The sequence below is a fragment of the Fukomys damarensis genome, unplaced genomic scaffold (genome assembly GCF_012274545.1).
Source record: "Fukomys damarensis isolate Sample0158 unplaced genomic scaffold, DMR_v1.0_HiC HiC_scaffold_38, whole genome shotgun sequence".
NCBI lineage: Eukaryota > Metazoa > Chordata > Mammalia > Rodentia > Bathyergidae > Fukomys > Fukomys damarensis.
Window position 1 is genome coordinate 54,312,994 of NW_022900950.1, and position 23,819 is coordinate 54,336,812.

General features: G+C 34.3%; 1 protein-coding gene across 1 annotated transcript in view; it reads left to right on the top strand.

Moving 5' to 3' along the window:
- Nucleotides 1-23,819, top strand: part of Vwa8 (von Willebrand factor A domain containing 8) — a 381,153-nt gene that overhangs the window by 148,171 nt on the left and 209,163 nt on the right. The window contains exons 20-22 of the mRNA XM_010637116.1: nt 9,811-9,917; nt 13,891-13,997; nt 20,156-20,227. Coding sequence (XP_010635418.1) covers nt 9,811-9,917; nt 13,891-13,997; nt 20,156-20,227 — 286 coding nt within the window. The remainder of the gene's footprint in view (nt 1-9,810; nt 9,918-13,890; nt 13,998-20,155; nt 20,228-23,819) is intronic.

The following is a 23,819-nucleotide window of genomic DNA, read 5'->3' on the forward strand; positions in this document are numbered from 1 at the left end:
ACTTTATAGACTAAAAAAACCTATTTTAGTAATTTGTTCATGCTACACAGTAGTAAATAGTGAGTTTGGAACTCTAATTTTGGTTTATGTGTCTTCTGAGCTAGAGTGCTAAAGCATTATGCTCAACACCTCCCAAATTTGTGTCAGAAGGTTCTCTGCTTGATAGTACTGCCCCCTTGTCTAATTTAACAAAACTAACATCTTTTCATTATATGCTAATAATTTTCCTATCATTTGGAAAGTGATTGTAAAACATTGGCTTACAGAATTTTCTTACAGAATCGTGTACACATGAAATCATTTTAAAGGACAATCCCCAATAAGCTTACAGTTTTCTTAGACTCTTCATATGATCTAATATGTTCACATTTTAGATTCTTTTTGTGGGATGATATTTTTATGATAGTTATACTGATTGTCCATTTATTCCTTCTGTATTTTTGTTTTGGCACAATCTTTAATTGAACTCTGTAATCCTTCAGGGTAGTAGACAATTTTTATTTTAGTTAAATTAAGTGCTTTGTGTTGTGACTTGAATTTGTTCTCCCTGTGGCAAATACTGCTGACTTGAGAATCCTCTCCAGTATCTCTAGGATAATTATTTGAATAACTAATAGTTGTAAGACATAACAAAATTGACTCTGATTCTTATTTCAAATAGAAGAATGTTATATTTCCAAATGAAAATTTGAAAAAGACTTCGATTGTTTATTTTTCAGTTATAAATTGAAAAAATTACAGACAGCTTTATTACCTACACAATATTTTGTATTGGAAAGGTTTTGGTTATACATATGAGACCATAAATAAACTGAATGTAAATAGTTTGGAACTTTAGGGAAAATAATACTTTGGATATATTATAATGAGATAATCACACATTAAGTATTCTATAACCTTTAAGATTTATGATCACAAGAGAATCAACTTTCAATTTCCTTCATTTAGAAACAAAAAATAAATAGAAAAATTAGAATTGATCTAAGAAGTAAACAAGAGTAATTGAAATTTGGAGAACAAATATAAAGAAACAAAGTATTTGAGAACATTTAAGGCTGGCGAACACAGTCTACAAAGTCACACAGTCTACAAAGTTTCGATAAAGTTCAGAAAAAAGTAAAAAAAAATACATTTTTGCCAGATGTTTTCTAACCTTCTCTGCATAGATATTCACGACAATATTGAAAAGACTCCATATTTTTACTTCTGTTTGGAGTGGAAAACAATGAATTTCTTCTAAAACACATTTTTTCATTACTTTGAATTGAACCCAGTGGTGTTCTACTACTGAGGTATACCTCCAGCCCTTTTTAATTTTTATTTTGAGACTAGGTCTCAATACGTTTCCCAGGCTGAGCTTTAACTTTGTGATCCTGAGCAGTTGAAGTTACCAACATGTGCCACTGCACTGAATCAAAAAAAGATGGCTACTGTTAAAATGTGTAAAACAAAAAAGTGTAGAAAGGTAGTGAAAAACATGAACCAGACACACTGAGGTAAATATCCTATCCTGTCTACACCCTTCAACTTAGAAATTCTGATATTCAAAGGGAAGAGGAACAAGGGAGGAAGAAGGGAGAAGGAAAGGAAGGGAGAAAAAAGAATTAAGATGTGTTATGTACATGTACCAACTCCTCATGATGAATATAATCATTATGTGTGACATACATGTACTAGTAAAAATTTTTAAAAATAAAATATAATAAACAGCTATTGATTCTTACCCAAACTTAGTGGGAAGAAAATATTCTACGTGTCAGATTGAAGTAGGACTAGGGTTGTGATAGGACTCAGCAATTCCACTCCTAGATATCTATCCAAGAAAAATTTAAAACATGTCTGTACAAAAATTTATATACCAATATTTTTAGCAGTATTTCTTGTAGTAGCTAGAAAGTAGAAATAACCTAAATGTCCATCAAGCACTGAATAAATAAAATGAGATGTATCCACACAGTGGAATATTATTAAACGATAAAAAGAAATGAAACACTAATACATATTACAACAGGGATAAGTTTTGAAAATATGCCAAGTGAAAGAAGCCAGATACAAAGAACTGTATATTGTATAATTCTATTCATATGAACTGTCCAAAACATGACAAATCCGTACAGACAAAAAGTAGCTGGTTTCTTATGGCTGGGGTTAGTGGGTAATAGAAAATGGAAAGTGACTTCTAGTAGGCACAGGATTTCTTTTTTGGGTAAGTAAAATCTTCCAAAAAAGATTAAAGTGATGGTTGCCCAACTCTGGTACTATACCAAAAAGCATTGAATGTATCCTTTAAATAAATTGTGTGATATATGAATTATATTTCAATAGAGATGATACAAAAAAAGAAGTAAAAAACTAAGAATGCAAAACTAGAATAAGGAGAAATTGATGGAATAACTGCCAAGTGGGCTCCCAAATACTAATGAGGCCTAGTGACTAGTGCTACATTTTGATGTCTGTTGAGGGTAGGATATATGGCTGTGTGCATATGTGAAGTGAAACTTTGAAATGAAGAATATGGTCATTGAAATAAAAACAAACATAGTGGGTAAGCAATAAAATATATAGTTGAAGAGACAGTATAGGGAAAATACACTGGAATGCCACATAGCAAGATACAGAGATGAAAAATGTGCTTTGCTGGGTATCTTTCCAAAAGAATTAAAAGAATCATACCCCAGTGCTATATGCGCACCCATGTTTATAGCAGCATAGTTCATAATAGCTAAAACTTGGAAACAGCCCATTTGCCCATCAGTTGGAAACTGAATAAAAAAAGATGTGGATTTTTTCTATAAAATTTAATACTACTCAGCCATAAAGAATGTGAAATTAGAGTCATAATAGGAAAATGGATGCATATTGAGGATATACTCTTAAATGAAATAAATAAGTCACACATGTGTAAATACCAAATAGTTTCTCTGGTGTGAAAAACTATAATTGTACATAAGATCTTAATGGGATAATTGACAATTTGAAATAGGAAGAAAAGGGCTAAAGGTATAGGGGAAGTGGGAAGGGTAGAAGAAAGAAAATAAGGGAAAAGAAAAACATTTTGAGAAAATGAAAATAAAGTATTTGTAAATAGGGAAGGGAGGAAGGGGTGAAGGGAGGGCAGGGGACAAGGGGAAAAAATAAGAACCAAGACTTGTCATGTAAAGGTACAAGATCCCAATGATGAATGTAACTGTACTGTATACCTAAAATGTACCAATACCCTTAACGAGAAAAAGAAAACAAAAATAAGCCAACTTAGAAAAAAAAATGTGAATGGACTGTTAGCAAATGTGGGATAAAATGAGAATGTCCAAAATCTGTCCAGTAGAGCTTTTGCTCTTCTTGGTAGTAGGAATTGTACCCAGGGCCTCATGAATGGTAGGCAAGTGCTCTATCACTGAGCTACAACCCCAGGCTTCTAGTAGAATTTTGAGGTAGGGATGATCCAGAAGTGAAAGATGTGAGTCTAGATTGAACAAGTGTATCAGTACCCAGGTAGGACAAGTAAATATGTACCTCTGCACATTGTGATGGTGCTACATGACAAGAACAAACCTAAACATTTCTAGAAGAAATGGTTTCGAGGAACAAATAAATAATGAACTGATGACTTCAGATCCATAATAATAGATTCTCTTTTCCCCTGTTTTTATTGGTTACACATTAATTGGTTTAATTTTGGTAGATTCATACATGCATATCTTATACTTGATTATTTTTACCCCCAGTACATCCTTCCCTTGTCCTCACTCTTAATTTCACATTGTTTTTGTTACATTCTATATATTTTTCTCTATACATTACTTCTACTGTTGCCTTCATTTTCCTCCTTTCTAGTTCCTTTCTCATATTGAATAATAGTTTCCCTTTTATTCCTTGTCATCTTTTTAAAATTCTGCATATTGAGGAGAATATACAGTATTTGTCTTTCTGGGTGTGGCTTATTTTGCTCAACAATGTAGTCTCCAGATTCTTCCATTTTCCCTGCAAATAACAAAATTTAATTATGCTTTATGGTTAAATAGTCATTGTATATGTATATGCCTCATTTTCTTTATTCATTCATCTGTTGATGAGCACATAGGCTGCTTCTATATGTTGGTACTGTGAATTGTAAAATATGCCTAAATCCTGCAGTATACAAGTGGTACAGCTGGATCAAATGGTAGCACTATTTTTAGTGTTTGAGGATTCTCTAAAGAAATATTAGATTTTTAGAAAGATTGGATAATATCCAGGAAGTGTAAAGGGAAAATAGCCCTCAAGCCCAGAGGTCTCTGCCTAGCTAGCTACATTTTCAAATGAAGACTAGGTTTATCACATTGTTGGAAAGACTGCAAAAGTATGTATTTCAACAGGGACAGCAATTCCAGAAGGAAAGATTGGCATGCTAGAAACAATGATGAGAAAGGAAATAGTAACACGATAAGTAAAGTAACAATATTAATATGGGGAAATATTTAACAACAGAGTGAAGCTATAATACTAAATGAGAAGTAGAAACTTGAATAAGAGATAAATGCTTGCTTAGGTTCTTGTGTGTTTTAGAAAGAGAATAGAAGTATGTATCAAAATGCCTTATACTTGTTAGCTCAAGTATGCATATATCAATTTGAGATAACCACAAAGGAATGGAAATAGATCTAGTGAAAATAGCAAACAGAGAAAACTTTATTTATGCAATGTGTAGAAATGAAAGGGAAAAATAAGTATAAATAGTATGAAATAATGGTACAAGTAAGCACAATTTCACTGTAAAAGTTAAGATTTCAACATATGAATTTTAGAGGGGGTCACATGTATTCAACCTATGACAGAGGGTTAATATTATAACTGAGGTTTTTTTTTTACTTTTCACTTTTATTAAAATTTCTTTTATTTATCTCAAATAAGTGCACATTATACTGTTATGGCATATATCTAGATGACCCCCCCACACACATAAAGCCTTATGCATTCATGGGGGATATGAAGGTAGCTGGATTAGGGTGTATAAATGTGAACTATGGTTGTGATACTGGGATAAGGATGTGAATAATGGAAGGCCCATGCTGGTTACCGAATATACAGGGGCAGAAAGAAGGCAGGCTTTGCTGGTGCTTCTGCTTTCTGCTCTGGCTGCTTGCTGCCTTTCTGCCTGCCATGTCATGTGCATTTTTCCTGTGATGTCCCTCTATCAAGCTACCCTGCCTTGGAGCCAGATGACTATGGACTAAAACCTCTACAAACTGTGAGCTAAATAAACTTTTCTCCCTCAACTTGTGAGTGTCCAGTACTTTGTCTTAGTAACAACAACAACAAAAAAAGCAACTAAGACATATATTTTTAAAAATCATGAGCAATTTGAAATTGTCTCATGAATGTGAAGAAGTTTCAATATTCTATTTTTAAATTCACTATTACATCATTAGTGAGAAAAAAATACTGTTTTAGTTAAGGGAGAAGAAGTATTTGATAAGGCCAACAGCCAATCTTAAAAAATAAACCAAAGCAAAAATAAAACTCTTATTAAACTAGGAATACTCATAGCAAACCTTGAGTAAGAGGAAAATTCCTTAATCTGATAAAGGGTATCTACCAGAAATTTATAGAAATATTGTTTTTTGTAACTAAACATTGTATTTTTCTGAGTGAAGTGGGAGATAGAGAAGAAAGAAGCATTTCTTATGTAACTTTCTTTAATTTTTCACTTTCACTCCCTTTCTCCATCATAAAGCTTCATAAAAAAATAATTATTTTGTGTTTAGGACAACTTATGGAATCATAAGGAATCATACCTTGATATCCACAAGGGATTTTCCAGGATCCCCACAGATACCAAAATCCATGAATGCTCAAGTCCCTTATAGAAAATAGCATGGTATTCGCACCCAGTATACACACATCCATATATGTGTGTGTGTGTGTGTGTGTGTGTGTGTGTGTGTGTATAGTTATATATATAGTTATAAAATAATATATATAGTTATAAAAGGAATATTTAAATAAAAGGGCACTATACTTATATTGTAGGAAAGATTCATTATTATAGAAGCTGTCTTCCCACAGATTAATGTTTAGCTATAATTTAGTCAGAGTTCTTCAAGATTATAGTGAAATTTATTTTTCTTTTTTTGGGGAAGGAGGGTCGTACTATATAGTTCACCCTGGCCTTGAACTCATTATATAGTCCAGGCTGGTTTTGAACTTACACAACCCTCCTGCCTCAGCCTCTGGAGTGCTGGAGTTACAAGTTTGAGCCACCACACTTGTTACATTACAGTAAATTTAACAACCAGATCTCAAAATTGGCATGGAAGCATAAAATGCCAAAAAACATCTAAGGAAAATTTGTCAAAGACTAAGGAAGGTATAGGTACTCTATCAGATATCAAGATCCATTATAAAACTGAATTCATTATAACTGTGTGTAACTGATGCAAAGAAAGACAGACTATTAGAATGAACTGCATCCCAGAAAACCACATTATCTGTAGGAAATTAGTATATATTAGAAGTAGCATTGTAAATAGTGTGGAAATGAATCAACTTGTCAACAAATGTTTAAAAAATAAACATTTTCCATTTTATCTAATACATAAAAGTAAAATCCAGTATATGACAAGAAGACATATAAGCCACTATATGGTTTAAGCCATTCTATAAGGGATGAGCCATAAATTAGGAAAAGATGTTTAACCCAAGTTGTCTCTAAAATGTATTGATATTCAGGGACTGCAAATTAATAAGGGAAAACAATCACTCATTCAAAGGAGGAATAATTTGATAAACATTAGAAAAGATGACCAACTTTATTACTTATCATGGAAATGAAATTTAAAACAAAAATCAGCCATAATTATATTCTTCAAAAAATTTTACTTGCAAAAGTATTTTCTGAAACATTATAATTTTCTGAAATGTTTCATTGATTAAAAATACTTATTTTTTGTTTTCATAAATATTTCATTGCATCAAGTAGCTAAATTTTCCAGTGTTATCAGCTAACCATGATAAAACTGTTTTCTTATCACTTTATGACCCTTTGGAAATAGAAATGAATACTAAGACAGCTATCCTGTTTATGCATCATCTGTTGACTTTAGCAAAGCCACAGTCAAAAGCTTTTTTTGTTTTTTAAACTAAACTCCTCAGGATAACAATGGCAGGAAGGAACAAAAAAATTATTGGTGCATAAAGTGTTGTTGGTTTTTTAAAAATGACCTCACTCCATATTGTGTCAGTTAAAAGGAATTAAATTTTGTTGATTTCAAAATGAAAATTAGCATAATATACTCAAAATATTTTATTAAGCAGAAAAAAGCAAAAGAAACTAGCCTAAATTTAATAAATTTTATATATATTAAATATTTGCTAGGCTTCTTTTTCTTGTTATTTTAATTTTGCAAATATTCATTTATTTGTTTTTGCTAGTTGAATTCAGAATGGAACATTTCTTTGATTCACGTAATGACTTTCTAAGCATATCATCCTCATAGCTATCAACTCTTGGAGCTTGGTTCATAATTCATTTTCTAGATATTTGAAAATCTAAGGGGCTACAGAGGAGAAAACTTAGAATTATGGAAGTTTTCAAGTATTTTGCATCCCAGAATATATTATTATAGGAGAAATTAGAGGTCCCAATAAGACTTCTACTCCAACTATTTTGCATTCTACCTTAGGATGATGATACTTTAGCATAGAAATTTTGGACAAACCTATAAAATTTAATTAAAAATAGCAGCTAACAACTGTCTTTTGGAGTGAGATAAGACAAATTTCCATTCACAATACACTTATGGTAGAAATTGAATCTTATCTAAGTAAAATTTCCACTAAGTTGTTAACTAAGTTTAAAAGTCACAACCCAGATTGAAGTAATCATACACACTATTGAACAATTAATGTTCTTGTGAGTTTTTGTTGTCTCAAAGAATGATTTTGCTTGTGGGAAAGACTGACTATTCAGAGATTTATTTTTGGTTTTAAAAACTGATTCAATTTTTTGTTTTGTTTTTTAATACTGGGGATCGAACTCAGGACCTTGCACTTGTGAGGCAGGCGGCGGCAACACTGAACTAAATCCCCAGCCCTAAAAACTGATTTAGTTTTTAAGGATGTAATTTTAAAATTCTATACCTTTAGGCCTTGTACTCATCCAGCTAACACTGTAAGTCTAGCAAATCTTAACAGTCACATTTAAGGTCCTTTGAAAATATTTGGCTCCACTTATAAAACTTGGCTAAATTAAATACTTTTAAACATTTGAAATTTTGTTAATAAATTTCATATATTCCATTTGACTCACAAATTTAATAAACTATCTTTACAAATAGGACAAAACATACATTATTGGAAATATTCTGATACTGTTTATAAATATAAGAATTAAAATTACAAGTCTAAGTTAATCTACCACACATTCTAAATAAGACTGCCTCATATCCACTGAGCCCCCTCAGTCCTTTCCTCCCACCCTGGCTATTAACATCCTTCTCTCACATTTGCTACCCTCCACAGGCTTTGTAGGGCAGTCTAGAAATGTTCCAACACAGTACCTTTGTGAGGATGTGCTGACAGACTTCTTTAGATGTTAGGGAAATCTTCAAATAGCAAGCAAGTCTAAACTTGGAAGTAATCAGTGCTAGTGATGTTGGTCTGATAGGAAATAATAGAAATTTGGGCACAGGACCTAATATTAGCAATGTGGTGAGGTGATTAGGTAGGGTGCCAGGACAAGGGCTCAAGAAAGGGGGAAAAACAGCTATTGTTTTACTTATGGAGAGATAGGTTTTGAACCTCAAGGCAATGATCTAAAAATTGTAATGAAAAGTCAACAATTCTCATATCATAGCCTTGGATAAAAATGAGACAAGTAAAGGACAGTGTCAGATACATAGCTTACAATATTAATGTTATGTGATGGTGCTGTACACACTCATCTATTTGCTACTGGCTCGCACCAATTCTCCAAAATTAGTTTATACTCAAGCCTGTGGGAACCGTCAATTTAGAGCCGTGTAAAAGCTACATCAGAAATGATATGTCCTGAGTATGTTTATTTGGAACACTGTAGCACGCAGTTGTTAGTTTATAGTAGTACAATGCAAGTAATCATGGATTAAAGATCATTTCTGTGGGCTCACTTGGATCATAAATTCTAGATATAATTTCTTCCAGTACGCGGGAAACTGTTTCATATTCTAAGCCAGGATGCTCACAGTCTGTTTTTGTAGCTGAAGGATGGCTCTATCACTCACCAGTTTGTTGTTTTGACAACATATATAGAGAATAGATGTGGAGATGTATTTTTTCATGGCAGAGAGAATGAAGCTGGATAATCTTTCATTCAATCATTTGTGTAAGCAAAAAAACCAAAACCTCATTAATCCACCCCCCCGATTTAAATTTGTGATTGCCAAGTTAAAGCAAACTAGAATGTTTAGTATTGTCTAAGAAAATTTGATAAGCTAGTTATACGTTAAACAAGAATTAAGAGGTATGCTAAATAAATTCATTAAAGCAAATTATTAAGTCTTATTCGGAAAAATGTTACATATAAATGATTAATGCTAATTACAGATGAGCTTTAGTTGTCAAAGGAAATTCTATAAACATATAATTTCCATATATTCCAAGTTTATATTTATTATAAAATTCTGTATGCTTTGGATTTTGCAGATCCAGACTGATCTTTCTTAATTCCTTGTAACTAGTAAAAGTGTGTGTGTGTGTGTGTGTGTGTGTGTGTGTGAAACGGTACTTAAGAAACACAGAAAGCTGTAACTTCATTATTCTATCTGCTTCTCTCCACCCTCCTACCCCTGCCAGGTTCTTACCGACCCTTGCTAAGTCAGCATTAGAAAAAAATTTGGCAGATGCTGCAATAGAGATAAGTACTGATTATAATCTGGATCCAGAACTGGAGGATTTCAAATGTAAGTTTGATTTGGTCTTTTTAAAAGTGAAATAACAATTATCAAACATTCGATGATATTTATTATTTTAATTTCAATTAAAATGTTTTATGTTTTCTATTTTTTTTTGAAGAAATGAAGCTGTTGTCCTTTTTTAAAAAGCTTGAAAAGCGTTTACAAGTTAAACCTTAGAATATTTACTTGCATATATACTAGTTATAGTTCTCCTAACCTCAGAAGTCACAACTGATGCACGTATATTAGAATTGCGTATGATCATGATGGCTTCATTGTTGAATACTACAAAACATTTAGAGAAGAACAATTGCCACTACTTTTGAAACTTTTCAATGAAATTGAAAGGGAAGCAATACTTCCAAATTCATTCCTGGAAGCAAGAGTTACTTTGATTCGAAAACTAGAGAGGGGCCAGGGATTTAACTCAATGGTTCTACCACCTGTTTTGCAAGTGCAAGGACCCAAGTTTGAACCCTGGTACCAAAAAAAAAATCAAAAAACAAAACTGGAGAAAACCCCAACAAACAAAGAAAATTACAGGCCAATCTCTAATGAATACAGATGCAAATATCCTCAATAAGATACTGGCAAACGGAATACAGAGGGTCATCAAGAAGATCATACACCCTAACCAAGTCAGATTTATCCCTGGGATGCAAGGATGGTTCAACATATATAAATCAATAAATTTAATACACTATATCAACAGACACAAGGACAAAAACATATGTTCATCTCAATAGATGCAGAAAAAGCATTCGACAAAATTCAACACCCATTCATGATAAAAAAAAAAACTCCCAGAAAATTGGAATAAATGGTCTTTATCTCAATTTGATAAAGGCTATGTATGAAAAACCAACAGCCAACATCATATTAAATGGTCAAAAACTGAAAACCTTCACACTAAAATCAGGAACAAGACAAAAATGTCCACTATCACTACTCCTGTTCAATATAGTTTTGGAAACATTAGCCATAGCAATTAGACAAGAGAAAGAAATAAAAGCAATGAGAATAGGAAAGGAAGAAGTGAAACAGTCATTATTTGCTCATGACATGATACTCTACATAGAAGATCCAAACAACTCCGCCAAACGACTTCTACACTTAATTGACAGATTCAGTAGAGTAGCTGGATACAAGGTCAACACTCAAAAATCTATAGCCTTCTTGTACACAAATAACAGACTCACTGAGAGAGAAATCAGGGAAACAATCCCTTTCACAATAGCATCCAAAAAAATGAAATATCTAGGAATCAGTCTAACAAAGGAAGCAAAAGACCTCTACACTGAGAACTACAACACTCTGAAAAAAGAGATTAAAGAGGATATAAGAAAATGAAATACAACCCTTGTTCCTGGGTAGGAAGAACCAATATAGTGAAAGTAGCCATACTTCCAAAACTCCTATAGAGATTCAATGCAGTCCTGACTGAAATTCCAACCAACTATGAATTGAAACCTCTAAAAACTGAGCCAAATAAACCTTTCCTCCTTTAAATTTGGGTGTTGGGTATTTTGTCTCAGCAGACAGAATTTGGTAGTAGAAGTGAGGTTGTTGTTGTGACAGGAGCATGTTACTCAGGGGCCTTTGGAACTACCTTGTGGGAAAAGTTTGAAAAGATTTGGAGATGCTGGCCTAAGAAGCAGCCCCAAAATGCCTTAAACTTTACTTGATGGAAGATTCTTGTCAGAGCTCAGAAGACCAGAATGCTGATAGAAATGATGTCAGTGAAGATCAGGCTCAAGAGGTTTCTGCTGGCAAGAAAGATTGCATTGACTGTTGGACTCCAGAACATGAAAGTTTGTCTGCATTTTGCTTGTGTCCAGAGACTGCCTGAGATTGAGATTTAGGGTGGTGTACTAGTTAATCTTGCAGAAGAAATTTGAAAGCATTCTAATATTGAGGGAGTGGCATAGCTACTTCTGGGAGGCTTTAGCCAGATTTTTTATTGATATCAAGAGCAAAGAGCTCAGCAGAATTATTTAAAAAGTTTTGAGTTTGGCTAGAAAGGAAGCGCCAGTAAAGCTGTGGACTGTAAAGATACAGCAGAGGAGAAATTGGTCACTGAAAAGACTAGCAAGAAAAAGCCAAGTTATATTTGCCCTCAGTTGTAAAAGCCAGGTTTTAAGCCTTGAGGACCTTGAAAAATTTAGCAAAATAATGCCATCTTATGAGATTTCTTAGAAGAGATCTGGCCAACTTTCTCCCAGGAAATAATAGCATCACCGTTCTTTGAGTGTATTTCCCTTTTCAGCTTGAAAGCTCATCAGTTAACACTAGTTGGGAAATCAAATTGATCAAAAGACCTATTTCTACTGAATGCATACTTTTTATAAACTCTACTATAGATTCTGTTTCAACCTGAAATTATGTGTATCAATAGGTACAGAAGTTGATTATGCCACACTCCTGCTCTTTCCCTTTCTAGTTTTTGAATTGGGTCTACTTCCAAGTCCTGATGATATAAATAAATAGTAAATCTGAGCATGACAGTTCATGACTTTTTTCACTATAGAACTTATGAATGGCAAGGATCTATTGAAGGGAGAGGTAACTGTTAAGATCTTTTGTGCTCTGCCAAATGTATAGCACTCAGCAGTGATTAAAAAAGGTGATAGTATAATTATTTTTAGTTAAGAATTTTTCATAGCACTCCATAAAAGCAAATGTTGCTTTCCTCTCCTGCCTTTCAGAAATGCCTTCACACACAAAATAGCATTCTAGAGGAAAAACAGATTGTAATTTTCTAAGTTGAAATAGGAAAGAAAAGGATAGATGAATTGTTGAAGACATTGTGATTGTGTATCTCCTTGTTCGGGTATCTCCACAGGATGGAATATTATTTAGAGCCAAAGGATTGAACATACTGGAGTGGCCAGAAAGAATGTCAAACTAGACTAAATTCTATTTTAAGCTCCACTTGTACTAGCTGGGTAATTTTAGGCCATTAACTTAATTTATGTTCTTAGTGTCCTCGTAATTCTTGTGTCATTATTAAGAGTTACTTGAAGTTATATGAAGAAAATATGTGATAAATCTTCCGGTTTGGGATCTGGCACTTAAAGGTCCCCAATAAATGACAGCTTTTATTATTGTGATCATTAATACTATAATAGTAACTACTACTATTAATGTTGTTATTCTTGGAAAATGTCAGTATTCATGTGTATCTGTCTACTCTAGGGAATACAATGAGATATATGCCATGATTTTTAAGAAATTTATGATTAATTTCCTGGTTTCAAAGAGCTTATAATTATTCTAGACCAACTTCTTTAAAGCAAGGAGGGAGTAATACATTTAAGTTATTATGAAATAATTTGCATGACAAAAATTCCCAATTTCTTAAGTATTTAAAAATGTAACTATTCTGGACAATATTTGAAAATGATAGTTCAGGAAGTCTGGGATGGGTTAGTTCATCTGTGTTTTTGACTACAACTCTAGAGGATTCTCTTATGGAGTTTCAATGGGTGGGTCCTGAGATATGAAATTCCAGTATTTCAGAGCTTTTGAATATGTATTTGGCTTATGGACATGACATAGTCTCTGACTAAACAAGTACATTAACATGATTTGACTGTGTTCTGGGTTGTTTTTAACTCTATAGCTGTATATGTTGCATCCTGTATATATTATTTTAGGGCCAGTGATGTAGCTCAGTGGCACCATGCCTGCCTTGCAAGCACAGGTCCTGATTTGATCCCTGATACCAAAAGGAAACAAAACAAAACTGTATAAATTTTTTTATATAAAATCTATTATATTTTGGAATGTTTTAGGTTGTAGGTAGAGCTATGGTATTTATTACCATCCTTCAGTTTATTTCTTTAGGTGTTAATATCCTCAGAGTTCACAGGTGTTATAAAAGCTATCTTGCATTTTATGTTGGGTGGCCTTAGCTTCTTTGGATATTATTCATGGGACATTGCTATGATTAATCCTCTGTCCTGTGTGACATGCTTAGGTGAAGTAGTATCTGGATTTCTGAGGATTGGCGCTATTAGTGCACCCATATATAATGCTCATGAGAAAATGAAGGTGCCTGATGTTCTCTTCTATGACAACATTCAGGTAAGGACATTGCTTTGTGTTCTTGGATAAATCATCACTTATACTGTGGTAGTTCACTCTGATACACGATACTGATACATAATTATATTTGCAATTTCTTACGTTTGGTTCAGGTGTTACAAAATAAAATGTTAAACATCTTTCGTTAAGGAATTACAAAACTTAAAATTACAAAGGTACTTGAATTGGAGTGGCTGCTATGAAAGGTACAAGATCCCAGTAATGAATGTATCTGTACTGTCTACCTAGAATGTACCAATAAATTAAATTTTAAAAATTTATTTGTCTGTGTACACACATGTTATATGACTACTTCAGGTTAATAAAATTAATACATTATTAAATTAAAAGCAAAAGAGAAGTACTCATTCTCTCTTATGTTTGTCAGTTAAATCATTTCAGGAGTTTAATGGGGATGTTATGCATTCTTTTTATCATACTTCTTTCCTTTTCCTGCAATTGCTAGTATTTTTCTTTTTTTTTTTCTTTCCTTTCCTTTTCTCTTCTCTTCTTTTCTCTTCTTGTTTTTTAAAGGGAATTCCCCACCTGTACATTAACCAATAGTTGTCAACTTTCCACTAAAACATAGAAATAGCTTTGTACCTAGAGCTATATTTGGATATTTACTTACTTTATAAAGAATTTTTTCAGGGAAAATTATTCATGATTTGAAAGTTTTCTTTTTCAGATATTCTGCCAAATAGTTATTTTTTATAATAAAAGTATATTTAAGTTTTCCTGTAATACTTAGTAATTTGAATGTAAATAACATAACATTGGGAAATTATGTTACAACTTACTGTTTTCACAATATTAAGGAGTTAACAAAAGGAAAATTTCTTTTTTAATCTGACATTCTCCAGTCCTATTGCTCAATTAATAATATTTATATCCCTAAATTTTGTTAACAGTACATGAGGCATCTCCACAAGTTATTTTTTCTTTTTCTTTCTTTCTTTTTTTTTTTTTTTTTTAGACAGTCTCACTATGTAGCTGAGACTGACCGGGAACTCATCGAACTCACCAATCCTCTTGCCTCAGCCTCCCGAGTGCTGGGATTACAGGCATGCACCACCATGCCCGGCCTCTTTTTTCTTAATAAAAATCTTTGTTTAAAAATTTGTAATTTTTCAAACTATAATTATTATTTATGGTATAGAAAAAAATATAACCCTGTTTTTTTATTCATTCTATAGCCAATTGACGAAGGCTTCATTTTTCTTAAGGAACATTAGTACTCGCATAAAATCAGTGCACAAATGGACAAAATATGTTGCTTATAAGACATAGAGGAGGAGAAAAGTCTTCACTATGAAACAAAAATATGTTTAAAAGGAAAATATACTATTTCCAACACTGTTGGTATTATATTCTGTCTGTGTAGTAGATAAGAACAAAGGAACAAAGGGGAAAAAAAGAATCAGGAAACTGTTAAAAACGACAATTGAAAACCTCCACAGTAGCAGAGGTTGAAAAGACTTCACAGAATATAAGGAAGTAGGAAATTCAGTAGGAAGGAAGAAATTCAGTAGGAAGGAAGACCATTGTGTCCTTGAACACAGTGTCTGTTGCCGTGGTGTTTGTGACATAGACATAGAGGACAGCAGGGCTGCTGTGAACTTTACACAGAAGCCCTGAGGGACTTTGTAAGCTGTCTCCAACCATATTCTTCTTAAACCATTATGAATTAACCATTAATGAAAAATTATTAGCGCTACCAGTCCTAGACCCAGTGGCTTGATTAAGTTTGCTTTGTTGTGTGTGTCCCTGCGTTGTGCTGTGCTTCTTCTGTGAAGCAGTGACCTTCAGTGCCTCTTGCAGATTTGGGTGTGTCTGTACCACCTTGTTGCTCTATATCTTGTTGCCCCTTTATCACATTGCACTGAAACTGGTTTTTAAAATGTATTTTTCTATATCACTAGCACAGAGCCCTATGTTTTTTCAATTTTGTGTTTCTAGAAAATAGTAAAATGACTGGAATATGATAACTGCTGAGTAAGTAAGTATTGAGGGTGTTAAAGGATAAATAAGATTTTAAATGTTCATGCTAAGGAGTATTATTTCATTAAACATTTCTACGGAATATTATAGTTATGCCAGTGAAGAACAGAAATTTGAGGAAAGGGGGATAATAACCTTTATATGCATAAGGAGCTACAGATTTGGGAAACAATTTAAAATTCTGCAGGTCAAAATTTTAAAGTACTTGTCCTAAGTTACTAAGATACAGAGATCAAAATATTCACAAAGCATACGCACCTCCAAGGTTTAAATTGCTCTTCATCTAAGGATACAAGAAAATAAATGCAGTATATGCAGTTAGTATACTTATACAATGTGGTGAAATATGTGCAGGTTACTGTGGTAACACTGATGTGATATCTGATCTGAAAAATCATAGAAAATTGGGTAATCAGGTGAAGTTGTGACAGTCTCAAAACAGAGACCAGCATTTGCAGAGACTTAGTTGTATGAGAGAGTAGTTGACACAGGGAGCCATATATAGTTGATTGTCACTGGCACAGAGCTGAGGTTGCAAGTAGAACTATGTCAAGAGATGAGACTAGTGAGTAAGGAAAGGATTAGGTCATCTGCCTTTACTAATTAAGCAATTAAGATTCTCTTCACTGTTGAGGAAAACTTTTTAAACACATTGCATTTTTGCTAATTTTGCATTTACTCTCTAATATTGTCTAGGAGTTAGAATCAAGGAAAAGGAAAATTAGTTCAGTGGTTATTGAATGTTAAGATGATTTGTTGAGATGAATAAGAAACATATTAAATAATGTGATGACAGTGAGGACAGAGTGGAGTGGACACATTGTAGGGCTCCTTAGAAGGTAGAGTTTATAGGACTTTGTGTTAGATGAAAGACAAAGATTCTCTCCACATATTCTGGTGGAAAAGTAAATTGAAGACTAAATAGATAATTATTCTAAACTGTACCCACAGGGTGGAACATAGGGTGGGAGCCAGAGAGCCATAGGAGATGAGGCTGAGACAAGATCAAGAACCTGAAGAGTAACCTTTATTTCCAAAGTACGAAGAGTCACTTAATGAGTTTTGAAAAATGAAGTGACAAGGTTTTTAATAAAAAAAGTGATGGTAGAAATACTGTAGAGAACAATTTGTCTGAGGATTCTGAAGTTACAGAAGCTAAATCAGCTGATAAAATCTAGGTAACCAATGATAAAACCCTAAATCAAAGCTGTGATGATAGAAAAGAAATAGTAGATATAGTTGATTGTTTTTAGTGTCTTAATACCTAAGAATTTTATCTTGAAGAGAGGAGCAAGGTGGGCAATGGACCGTGATGAAGACAGAGGTTTAGTTTAGGTGCTAGAAAATGATGCTATTAATTGGCAGAACGACAAAGGATGAAGAGATTAAATTGAAGAGCAAGTAGTGAGGAACTTTTTGGGCATGAATTTAGGAGACTGGGAAATAGTCAAGTGGGTCTGTCATCAGTGAGAAATCTTGCTGTTTAAGTTCAGTATAGAGCTGAAGCCATGAAATCGATGGACAGATTTAGAGGAACGCAAAGTCAGAGGGAGCACTTTGAGCTCTGAGGGGTGAGCATCCAGTTGTGCCCACAACCTTTGTTTGACCTTCAGGTGGGTGCTCAGTATAAGTAGGCACATCCATCTCTGCCCTGTATTGTGACCCCAAAGAAAGCAGCTGAAAACAAAAGAAAGAACAATTGGGAAAAGTCATTATAGGAGGAATTGTTACACACAGCATCTAGTCCAAAAGATTATGAAAAGAAATTGTTGAGAGAAATAAGAAGGAGTCAGGAGAGACAGCAGCAGGGAGAGGAAACTTAAGAAATTATAGTGCTGGGCCAGGGGTTCAGCTCAGTGGTTTTGCTGCCTGCCTCACAAGTGCAAGGGCCCAAGTTCGATCCCCAGTACAAAAAAAAAAAAAAAAAAAAAAAATTATAGTGCTAAGTGTGCAACAAGAGGATAAGAAATTTATGTTGCCAATGACTTTAGCCTTGGGTAGTATCATTTGATTTGAATAATCTAGTTGGATGTAGTGAGGGTATGAGGTAGGAAAATAAGTGAATAAGAATACAAATACAGGTTAGATTACTTTGCAGTATTACCTCACACTTATTCCAACTTTTCTATCTATTTTTCATGTAGATGAACCCATTTTTTTTTCAGGAAATATTTAGTGTTGTCTGGAAATTGGCATTGATATTTTATCTTACTTGAAAGGAGATGTCTCTAGACTATATTACCACCAGAACTCAATTTAAAAATATTTTCTACAAGGGCCAGGGATTTAGCTCAGTGGTTCTGCCACCTGCCTTGCAAACGACCAGACTGAGCTCAATCCCCAGTACAATATATATATATATATTTTTTTTTTCTAGAATTCCCTCTTATAGGGTAACCATGGGTATTAGTCAACTTTCCTGTCGCTGGGGTAAGGGGATACAAAACCCAACACTCACAGCTTACAGGAGGAGGGACTTTCGGCTTAATTTAGCTGAAAGCTGAGGCATCATGGATGAAGGTCATGGTGGAGGAGAGATGCTTAGTTCATTGCAGACAGGAAGCAGAACAGGAGAAGAGTGCCAGAGAGTAAAGGGGGTCCAGATATAGTACCCAAGGTCACACCTCTACGACCCACCCACATATACATAGAAGTGTGCTTTGTTAATCTGCTAGACATTTCTTAATCCAGTCAGGTTGACATATCAGGATTAATTGCCAAACCATGCATATCAGTTTGCTTTTATGACAGTCTCTTTACATTTGGTGTCACAGCATAGCTATCAATAATGTTGCTTATTTCAAAAAATGTTCTAGAATGACAATGAGTGAATATGCTTACTTTATTTCAAGCTTTATTAAAACTTTAGCTCCCTAGTATATCTAATTTAAAAAAAAAACTAATAAACATTAGGAGATACCCATTTGTTCTTGAATGAGGAACAAAAAAACCTTAGTTTTTCTAAGAAAGAAACAAACATAATACCACTACACTTAGAAGGTAAAAGGAAAAAAAATTTGGCTATCTTAAAAAAACAAATTAAAAAGAAAAGCAAGCAACACACAAGAAGATTATCTGCGGCATGCATCAGATGGAAAGGTTAATTCGCCTTTTTTAAAAATAGAGAACTTCAGTAACTTCACGAGGCTGTTATTGATTTGATACTGAAAACCAAGAGAAAGTAATAGGGATATTGTGCTGGGATGTAGTTCTTCTCCAACCCCTGATGAGCCTTTGTTACCTATTTATAGGTGTCCTATTTTTCAAGATACAAAAGAGCAATGTAATTTCCTCTGTGGCTTATTGGGAACCTTTATCTCATTCTTTAATTATATTGTGTCATAACTCAAAATTTAAAAAGCTGGCAGGGTAAATAATATATTTTTAATTCTAAAGGTATACATAGTTTGAAGGTAATGATTAAGAACAATTCAGTGTGAGATGTCCATCAATTTTTGGAAGCCTTTGTATGTTTATATTAGCAAGTGTCAATTTAAATGTATTAGATTATAGACCAGCTACACATACTTTAAGTGAAAATATTTGAATCAAATTACAAAAACCCTTTGAAGTGTCAATTTTGCTCAGATGGTCTATTTCAAATTTTGAGTGTCAGTGACCTAATTGTGGATATATGATTTACTTATATCCACATCATTAATTTTGTTTTTAAAAAAATCAAATCACTTGAGTATTGTACCAGAATAGATACTTTACATTCCAAGAAGACACCTGGATAACTAATTTTTTCTTTTTTATGATGCTGAGAATTGAACTCAGAGCCTTTTGCACTAGCTACATCCCTTGCTCTTTTTATTTATCTTGAGACAGATCTTGCTAAGTCCCTTTGTTGTCTAGGTTGGGCTCAACCTTGTCCAGAGTGCTGGGATTACAGGTGCACACCACCACATGCAGCTTTGTGTGTGCATGTGTGTGCACATATATGTGTCTGTGTGTGTATTACTCGGGATTTAATTGAGGGCCTTCACAATGAGCTACATCAGCAGCTCTGTGTGTATGTATGAGGCTTGATCACCTGCCTCAGCCTCCAAGAGTGCTGGGATTAGAGGTATGCACCACCATTCCTGACTGATTAATTTTCTTATTTCATCCTGATTGTGCAGAAAAGAGTTCATGTCTGGTTCTTTTTCCTCTAGCACATGATGGTAATGGAAGACATGCTGAAAGACTTTCTACTTGGAGAACATTTGTTGTTGGTTGGTAATCAGGTAAGTTTTGTCTAGAACCCAGGAACTAATGAAAAAATGATACTAAGAGTTTAGAAGCAGTAAGTTTCTTCTTTTTGAAGAATGACTCTTTCTCTCCCTATTAATTGATTGGTTTAATTAAAAGGTGAGATTCAGCTATCTTCTAAACTGTAGAATTACCTTAAGGCTTGAATCAGCCCCTACTGAATTTCCCATTATCCTGTGCATTCTGTTTTACAAGTGTCTGCCACTCTTTTTCTGCTCACCATCCACTATCACCTGGATTATAGCAATGGTTTCTTAACATAGCTCCACCTCCCTGTGCCTACCCTGAGCTGTTCTCTAATTGGTGGCATGGTTGACATTTGTACAACTAAAATATCAAATCTCCCTATTTTGCTTAAATTGACTCACCATTGTTCCAAGTTATCATCTAAATCTTCCATGTGAAGTACAGTCCTGCAAGATCCAGCTCTGTTCCTGTCTCCAATGCCAAGCTGTGGCCATTCCTTTCTCTTACTCTATGGTGGATGAGCCACTTGGACCTTCCTTCAGTTTCTTATCTCTGCTCTGGTTCTTGGTTTGTGCTGTTTCTTCTACGTAGAGTGTTGCCCATCATTTTCAACATGCCATGCCTCTGACTTTTAGGGTAGTGAGCTTTGAGAAGAAGTTTGGCCTCAATTTTTCTTTGCTTTTTGGTGCTTAAAAATATATACATACTTAATATATTTAACCCTTCAAACATATAATTTTAAAATACATTTAAAAAATTAACAATAGGCCAATCAAATAGAAGTTAGAAGTTATCTGGCAAAAGGTCCAATACCAACTCTCCCATATATAACTCCATGATTTTGGGCAGTGTTTATCTTATTAAGGATGTTTCCTGATGTCCAGCCTGAGAATAAAAGTAGCTTTTACTCTACTGGACTAATGTAAGAATGACCTGAGATAATGACTGGAGAATATTTCACTTAGCAATATAAAAGCTATATATTGCTGCAAAATTTTAAAAGTACTTTTATATTATCTTTTTCATATTTTCTGAAGAGAATAAAAAGTAAACAGCTTATTCATGGATTGTTTTTTACTCTTTGAAAAGTTGTACCTTGTTTTCTTTGTTTAAGTATCATTTTTCAGTATACCCAAGTGGAAGGATGAAGACCAGATGACAGTATTTGGGCCATTACAATGAAACCCAGAGGTCACATTCTCATCCAGAAAAAACAATGATTCTGTCTATTTTTAAGTCTGATAGGTCCCAGCGCACTTCACAGACTATTTGTCCATTACATTGCAATGCATTTAGCATGTCCTTTTCAGAACATTTACTGTGGCTTGATGGCTATAAACACAAAGGCCGCTGGCACCTTGGCAGCAGTGGACTAAATGCCAATGAGAAGAGACCAAAGAGACAGAGCTAGGGCTTGAGCAACAATTTTTGAAGAGTGACATTGCAAAAGGAAGGTCCTTACAGGTGAAGACATAAACTCCAGGTGATTTTGAAACATCCCATTGCTATTGATGCCCTAAGGTTGAGTGGGATGCAGTGGGAGTTTCTCAGCAAAAGTGTATCTTGCAGTTGAACTGATAGTAGAGCCAGGATTTCAGGAGTCATCTAGGCTAAGTGTTGAAGCTAGAGCCTGTATAGTAGTAGTACCTGAGAGATGGGGGAACATAATCCCTGGAGGTTTAAGCAGAGCCACCGTGTTACCTTCTTTCCCCATCTTGCCTGTTCAAATGTTTTCAACCTCAGAACGATGAATGTTGTGTCACAGAAATGAAGTAAGCTAAGCATCTGAAGATCCACTTTCATGTAACTATCTACATGATATTAAGTAAACCTCCCTCCCTCCTTCCCTTCCTCCCTCCCTCACCTTCCTTCTGTCAGATGATGATCGGAGTGGATATTTTCTAAGGTTATCCTACCTATAATCTGTAATATGCTTCTTAAAGTCTCCCTGAGTATTTCAACCTGAAGAACTATTCTCAGAACTATTATAGCAGGTCATTGTCTTAGTTATTTTCTCGCTGCTGGTATAAAATACCCAACACCCACAAGCTGAGGGAAGGCTTATTTCAGCTTACAGTTTGTAGAGGTTTCAGTCCATAGTTGGCTGGCTCCAAAGCAGGTGGAATGGCAAGGGGGCATGACAGAGAAGAAACAGTCAGTGACAGAGAAGGCAGGAAGCAGAAAAAACAGTAAGCAGCAAGCCTGCTTCTTTTCCCCTTGTATTTCATCCAAGCTATCAGCCACCCATATGGAGAGTGAGGTCTACTGTTACCCATATTCAGAATTATGCTAAACCAGTCCGTGGATTAATTTAGTTATCATGCACCATTAATCCATATTCACATTCCGTAGATGAGTTTATGAAGGGAACAGCTGGATACAAGCCAAGCGTCATTTGTAGATTGCTGCTCTTGCTGTTAGGCTTATGCATCTTTCTGCCCTGTGGCTACTAGAGTAAGTAAGCCTCTTGAGAAGAGTCTTAATTTTGTATCCTTCTTGATGTCTTGCATCCAACAGGTGTTTAACAAATATTTAATGAATGAATTGCTAGATTTTAGAGGACGATTTTAAATTCCTAAGGAGTAGACAAAGTGATTTAGAAGTCATATAAATTTGAAATTTAAAGTTAATTAGATTATTCTTAGGAAATTCTGTAAATAATTGACTGAATTTCTTATAGCTTGATGTTGCTAGGATACACATGAATTAGGTAGTCCTGAGAGGGATAGGTACTGTTCACTGAAGAGAGTTGAGAGGTCCACCCAATTGGGTATGGTTCTATACTGACAGGACCACAGATAGGCAGCTTTTTCATTAGGACTCAATAATGAATATTAATTATCTTAAATTGTCTAACATAATTAAGTGCTTACTTAGTATCTAACTAATTAAATGAAGTAGTACTTTGCCTGTGCTTCCTTCCATTTACCAGGTCAAGGAGTGAAATTAGACCAATATGGCTAGTTAAAATCTTAACCAACTTCAGTTTGTTTCGAACTTACTTCAACAGCAAAGGTCTGTGTTTAGAACTGAGCGTGCGTATGAGGGTTTGCGGGAATACAAAACCACCTGTAGTTTTCCTTGGCAAATGCACAGCAAGTGCCTTGCAAAGCTGTGCTTTGCTAAGGATTGTGTGTGGAGATTGTGTTCTTTTGTGGATCCTAACCATCTAGAAGAGTTCTTTTGTTCAGAATTGTATGCTTTTGCAGTCATAGTAACTCTGGTCCCTTCAAAACCTTTGCAAATGCCATGTTTCATTGATCAGTGTTATTTTTTTTTAACCTTTAATATTTTATGCACCTTCTTACTTTCACTGTATTACCACCTTATGGAACATAACAATAAAGAAAGAAAGAGACAAGCAAGTAAAGGTGTAGGTAGCAGGCTGAAGACTGTTGACTCTCGGCTCTAGTGGGTGCTGTGCCTATGTTGGAAAATGGCTAGTGACTACCATATAGGGAACAGCCTGTTTTATTCACATGATTTACTTTGAAACCATGTGATCCATTTGTAACAACTGATCAAGGTCCTTCTTCTCTTTCTAAAGCATTAAGTAATACTGACTCAAAAAAAAAAAAAAAGAAAAAGAAAAAAGACAAT